At 38.5% G+C, this 7016-nt stretch overlaps 1 protein-coding gene across 1 annotated transcript in view; it reads right to left on the reverse strand.

The window, feature by feature from the left end:
- Positions 1 to 7016, reverse strand: part of LOC128249309 (uncharacterized) — a 13227-nt gene that overhangs the window by 1082 nt on the left and 5129 nt on the right. The window contains exons 3-8 of the mRNA XM_052972545.1: positions 6628 to 6716; positions 5267 to 5304; positions 3890 to 3984; positions 3083 to 3136; positions 1461 to 1822; positions 400 to 464 (exon numbers count right to left, since the gene is read on the reverse strand). Coding sequence (XP_052828505.1) covers positions 400 to 464; positions 1461 to 1822; positions 3083 to 3136; positions 3890 to 3984; positions 5267 to 5304; positions 6628 to 6716 — 703 coding nt within the window. The remainder of the gene's footprint in view (positions 1 to 399; positions 465 to 1460; positions 1823 to 3082; positions 3137 to 3889; positions 3985 to 5266; positions 5305 to 6627; positions 6717 to 7016) is intronic.

Below are 7016 nucleotides of genomic sequence, written 5' to 3' on the forward strand. Positions count from 1 at the left end.
TATATATATATATATATATATATATATTCTTCTATATAGATATATATATGGGTCGATGCCAGTAATGCCTGACTGGCTCCCATGCCAGTGGCACATAAAAAGTACCATCCGAGTATGGTCGATGTTAGTGCCGCCTGACTGGCTCCTGTGCCAGTGACATGTAAAAAGCACCCACTACACTCTCAGAGTGTGCTTTTTGAGCAATTTTGAGGGAGAGACTAAGCCAATAAGATCAACCCTAGTGCCCAACTGGTACTTATTTTATCAACCCCAGAAGGGTAATAGAGGCAGAGTCGACATTGGCAGAATTTGACCTCAGAATGTAGGGAGTCAGAAGAAATGCATTCTGCCAGCTCACCACTGCCTTAATTCCAAATTATGTTAATAAATTTTACTTACATCTGCATTATTATTTATATTGTCATTTTCTAGATCATCCTCATTTTCTTCATCATCTTCATTTTCTGGAAAACAAGATAAAAAATAGAAATAATACTTTTCTAAATCTCTCAAAGAGATTTATACAGTAGTAACATGATAAAGTGGTGGTATGTTGTCAACGTAATGTGACAGTCCCATGAACAGGAAGAATACTACTGCTATTTAGCCCTAAGAAGCAGTACTGCTTCCTGTCAGCCTTGACACATTTCCTGTGTCCTATTTTCGAAATCAGTGAATGTATTTCACTTATGTTTACAGAAGTAGCTAGGCATCGACAGCTCTGAAAGGGGTTTCAAGGAATAGTGTCCCTGCCTTCCTGAGCTAGTTTTCCACCACATATCTTAACAATCGTGGTAGGGGCCTTGGTCTCGGGATAATTCATATCTCGAAATTGAGGTTTGGGGTAAGTAAGGGCATGCTCCCTGTAGAAAATGCAGTTCCAAAAAAGCCTCATGATAGAAAGGGAGAATGGGCACCAGCCAGCCAGCCAGCCCAAAGGTTGGTGTGGGCTGCACCTGCCTACCTTGGTTGCTATGGCATTGAGGTAGATTGGGCCACCCCTGTTAACGGGGACAAAACCCGGATTAAAACACTTGATATATATATATATATATATATATATATATATATATATATATATATATATATATATATATATATATATATATACACATTCAATGAGCTTCTTTCAGTTTCCATCCACCAAATCCACTCACAAGACTTTAGTTGGCTTAAGGCAATAGTAGAAGACACCCTGGGTGCCCTGTTGTGAGACTGAACCCAAGACAACATAGTTAGAAAGCAAACTTCTTACCCACAGATCCAAATTGGGACTCCAGGGGTGGGGATATTTGCTAAGGAGGAGGAAGTCACCAACAGAACAGAAATTGCTGAATTCATCCATGTTGTCGTTGAGAAAGAAAGAAAATGAAAGAGACAATTTGGGAGAAAGAAAGTGAATGAAGGAGAGAGAAATGAGTGAAAGTGAATGAGAAAGAGAGTGAGTGAGCAGAAAATACCTTGACATTCCTTTGAACTTGAAAGACTTGTGTTGCCTCCATTTTTGACAGTTATCTCTGTTTCTTCAGCTGGTGGATCACAGACATTTATGGAGAGACATTCCTTTGCAGGTGATGAAGCATCCTTTTGGACAAAAGATTCCTCATCTTCAGGAAAGGATTTCATACCTCGCTTAGTGATTATTCTGACATTGTTGTTAGAATTAGAGGATGCAGGAGACACTTCAGAAGTCTTTGCAGTGGTCACCTCCTTCTCTGAGACTATCACTTCTTGATGGTCACCGTCTTCAGAGTCAGCAGCACTAGTGTCGGCTAGTGACTTCATTCCACGTTTACTGATGACTCTTTGCACATATGAAACCCTTCAACACAAAATGAAACCATTATTAATGAACTGTTTTCTATATTTATTTTGTTTATAGAAGCAGAATTCAAAGAATAAGACAAAATCCTGATTTCAAAGAAATACAACTTTGAGATTTTTTGCCTAAGCAATATATATATATATATATATATATAGCCATCTGGTTCACCAGTCCTCAGTCAAACCGTCCAACCCATGCTAGCATGGAAAGCGGACGTTAAACAATGATGATGACGATAATGATATATATAAATATTCTGCCTATGTGTCTGTGCACACCTTTGAATGCAATGTATCCCAGAAGGTTTGCAAATCAAAAGACATTTTAAGATCCACAAAGATCCGAACTTATCCACAGCTCTTGGTGGTCCAAATCGGATATGCAATTTATGTGGGTGTCTTTTCAAAACATTGTCTCGTTTAAAAACCCACATCAGATGCCATAATGGTTCTAAGGTGTAGGCACAGGAGGTGGTCAAACTCTCCATAAGGAGTAGACAACCACCATGATTGAGCACTAGCCTCTAAAGCATTTTTTTATTCTCTCTCTTTATTTTCTGTGTTCCTTTCTGCTGAAGAGCACAGGCTCAAAACATAAAAGACTTTCTCACATTCTCGAGCGTTAAACTAATGCACCTGTTTGTTATTTATATATCTGTCTTTGTCTTTTGTTTTTCTATAAATTCCAACTACATATATATATATATATATATATATATATATAAAATACAAAAATGAGACAAAAACACAAAACATCCAGACAGTTAGGTGACACAAGAAAGGGACAACACATCCAGATAGACGATACAAAGAAAACAAGGACAGGTCATTCGGAGTTTTCTTACTCAGTCGAATTCCAGATTATCGTTGCAATTTTGGCTGGTTATACTCAAGATTGCTCTAATCTGGCCAGCCCCAAAGTAAAAATAAGCTAAGAGCACTAGATTCCTGGGAAGAAAGCAGCAAATATATATGAAAACAAGGACAGAAAAAAACGGAGAAATGGTACACAAATACAAATAACAGGACATTAACAACGGGTGTCTTTCGACTAAGGACAAATTAAATTAAGCTGGCGTGTGTGGAAGTTATGGCGGGGACATAAAATATGACAGGCACAGGGAGGAATATGGATGTTGCACAGATGGTAGTCAAACCAAATTAGTGTGTGCTTCGTGTGCATATGTATGTGTATATGCATACACATACAATATATTCTGTTTTATCCAAGAGCTTAAAGATAAGAAGAAATACTTACTCTTCAGAAGCATTTGAACAAGAATCTGACATTGACTCAACAGGAAATGATAATCTGCAAATAAAAGGCTCTCGTTTAATAACCAAATAAAAAAAATACAAATCAAAATACACCCCCATATCCCCCGCCCCCAGTCCTATAGAAATATATTTCATAAAAAAAAAACATCCTAACTGACAGATTATGAAGTGGGAAGAGTTTTTTATCTTTTTTGTTTTAATACACCTTCTCAGTGAAACAATGCCTGTACTAACATTTTACAACTCTCCCTCTCCACCCACCACTCCATATCAATATCCTCTTCATTTTAAGGCTTTGTTTTTCTATAACAATATATATTATTTCATTCTTGAATAGCTCGACCCCTAAAATACTCTTCTTGCTATAGTCTTTAATAAACAACCCAGAAATTAGGACAAAACATTGAAGTAAATCACCAACATTATCAGCATTTAATAGCCTTTTTCCCATGCTTGTATGATTTGGATGGTTTAAAAGGAACCAACAAGCCAGATGACGGTGCCTAGCTCCTACTTTGGCCTGGTTTCTATGGCTGGCTGCCCTTCATAACAATAATCCCTTTACAAAGTGTACCTAGTGCATTTTTCATGACACGAGCACGAGTGATGTTTTGCAAATACCTAAAAGACAAGATCCCCTCAACCGAATGGGAAATAGTATCGAAGGAGATGAAATTATGATAGAGGGACAGAAACGGGCCTTAATATTATTTGTTTCTAACATAAGCACATGCCATGAAATTTCAAGGAAGGATTTTATGATAATAGCATTTGTTTTTAAGCTTACCTTTTCCTGGCAGGGAAATTTGTGAGAGAAAGAGGAGACACACTATTCCTGGCATCATTATCATCATCTGCTGCAGGTTTTACAGCCACTATTTTCTGAAATAAACAAAAATAATATTTAAATAAATATTTCACATAATAATCCTCAACATAATAAATATTCTTTTCTACTCTAGGCACAAGGACCAAAATTTTGGGGGAGGGGCCAGTCGATTAGATTGTCCCCAGTAGGCAACTAGTACTTAATCTAGTGACCCTGAAAGGATGAAAGACAACATCAACCTTGGAGGACTTTGAACACAAAACGTACAGATAGACAAAATACCGCTAAGCATTTCGCCTGGCATGCTAACATATCTGCCTGCTTGTCGCCTTAACATAATAGATATCAACATAATAATCCTGTTGCAATTTTTTTTTTTTATGACTTGACCATAGGAAGAAAGGAGAGCATCCGTGACCCCTTCTCATCTGATGGGAGAAAAAGAAGAAATTATGCTCAGAGGAAATTCTGTTAAAAGTACTTAAGGATCAGGTGGTGATAGGCAACAGATTGAGTTTATCACAAAAGAGCAGGAACTCATGGACTTCCACAGTTTGTCTGCACTCACGTAGCAAAGGTTGTGGTGGAAGGTTGGCAAAGAAAATTCTGGTACCTCCACCATAACTACTAAAAGCCATGATGAACCATTTTCACTCACAAACCTTTAGTCAGTCTGGAGCTATAGTAGAGGGTATTTACCTGAGTTTCCACATAGTGGGACTGAACCCAAGACCATATGGTTGGGAAGCAAGATTCTTCACCACACAGCTACATGGGAAAATATCATCACCATTTAACGTCCGATTTCCATGCTGGCATGGGTTGGACATTTTGACTGAAAACTGGTAAGCTGGGGAGCTGCACCAGGTTCCAATCTGATTTGGCAGGGTTTCTACAGCTGGATGCCCTTCCTAACTCCAACCACTCCAAGAGTGTAGTAAGTGCTTTCTACATGTTACTGGCATGGGTGCCAGTTGCATAACATCGACATCGGCCATGACTACGATTTCACTTGGTTTGACAGGTCTTCTCAAGCATAGTACATCATCAAAGGTCTCAGTCACTGGCTCTGTGAGGCCCAATGTTCGAACAGTGCTTTTTACGTACCACCAGCATGGGTGCCAGTTACACGACACTGGCACCAGCCACAACTGCAATTTCACTTGGCTTGACGGGTCTTCTCAAGCACAGCATATTGCCCAACGTTCCAGTTATGCGACACTGGCATCGGCCACGACTATGATTTCACTCAGCTTGAGAGGTCTTCCCAAGCAAGGCACATCACCAAAGCTCTCATGGGAAGTATTTGAATGGCAAAATTGAAAAGATACTTACAACATTGTCAGTGTGGTTCGCAATTTCTACATCAGAGTCTGCAAAAAAGTAACAAAATAACTTATAAATCAATTAACTTTTATGTGGTTATGTTCTTAATGAAGCAGACTGCGTTAGGAAAAGCTGTAGTAAGAAACTCACTTCAAAGCTACATGGTTCCAGGTTCAGTCCTACTGCAGGGAACCTTGGGTAAGTATCTTCTACTATAACCTTGGGTCGACCAAAGTTGTGCGAGTGGTTTTGGCAGAAAAAAAAGCTGAAAGAAACCTGTCATATATATGCGTGTGTGTGTGTTTGTCCTCACTGCTGCTTGACAGCCAGTGTTTGGTGTGTTTACATTCCTGTAACTAAGTGGTTCAGTAAAAGAGTTGGATAGAATAAGTATCAAAAACAAATAAGTACTGGGGTCAATTCACTCGACTAAAGATTCTTCTGCCTTGAAGTGTGTGTACTGACCAAGTAGATCTGTAATCAAAGGTACAACCACCTTTATCACTTAGTCTTTCCTTTCAGACAGTGTATCTAAAGCTACTTTATCCAGTTAAGTCCTGGATCAAAACTGTTCTAATCAAGACAGTATAGCAGCAACATGAGCACTCTTGAACTTTAACTGCCCACATTGTAGCTTTTTACTTTTAACTACCAATTTTGGTTCACCATGTGATGGTCAGATCCACCCACACCTTTAACATGATGGACTAGCCTAGCATCTGTTCATCAGTTATAAAATGGGAAGTTCTGGCCTGCTAAGTCCCTAGGGAGAAGAGTTTTACTATGAGCGATCTGAGATTTTCATGTGAAAACATTTTGATTTCCTTTTGCAGTTTTCAGCTTGGACAGATTTCAAATCAGAATCGTTGATGTTATGCTTAGTGTCTAACAAACATTTTGAACAGAAGTAACCAGAATTTTTGTGATGCTGTATTTCAGGTTCTTTTTTCACTAACCTTTATAACTTCATTTTTATGAGCATTTAAATCCATATGTTTTAACAAATATAATGACCTACCATTTTGCTGTATCAAATTTTAGCAATAGTAATAAATGTTTCCGAGCAGTCGATTGCAACTTGTCTTTGAATTTGTTCTTTAATATCTATTCGGACATCAATTAATAGAACTTGACCCACAATTCATACAACATTATATACCTCTATTACAGCATGGGAAATAAATAACGTAAACAGGAAGAGCATCCAGCTGTAGAAACCAAGCCAAAACAGACTGGAGCCTAGTGCAACTCTCCAGCTCACCAGCACCAATCAAACCCTCTTACTCATGCCAGCATGGAAATCAGACACTAAATGAGGAGGAGGAGGAGCAAGTAATAAAAAGAAGATAACTGGAAGTGTTTCTTATTACCAGTTTCTGTAAAATAGTCATCGAAATTTTCAAATCCGTCTTCATCAATTCGAATATGTTTCCCTTCCAAAATAGCCTTTCCTAGGTTTCTGAAAACAACAAAAATAATCATTTTAACAACACTCAATTAGCAATAATTATAAATATAGTTAATTGTTAATTAATTTCATCATCATCATCATCATCGTTTAACGTCTGCTTTCCATGCTAGCATGGGTTGGACGATTTGACTGAGGACTGGTGAAACCGGATGGCAACACCAGGCTCCAGTCTAATTTGGCAGAGTTTCTACAGCTGGATGCCCTTCCTAACGCCAACCACTCAGAGAGTGTAGTGGGTGCTTTTACGTGTCACCCGCACGAAAACAGCCACGCTTGAAATGGTGTCTT

This window comes from Octopus bimaculoides, chromosome 13 (assembly GCF_001194135.2).
Source record: "Octopus bimaculoides isolate UCB-OBI-ISO-001 chromosome 13, ASM119413v2, whole genome shotgun sequence".
In the NCBI taxonomy this organism is placed as follows: Eukaryota; Metazoa; Mollusca; class Cephalopoda; order Octopoda; family Octopodidae; genus Octopus; species Octopus bimaculoides.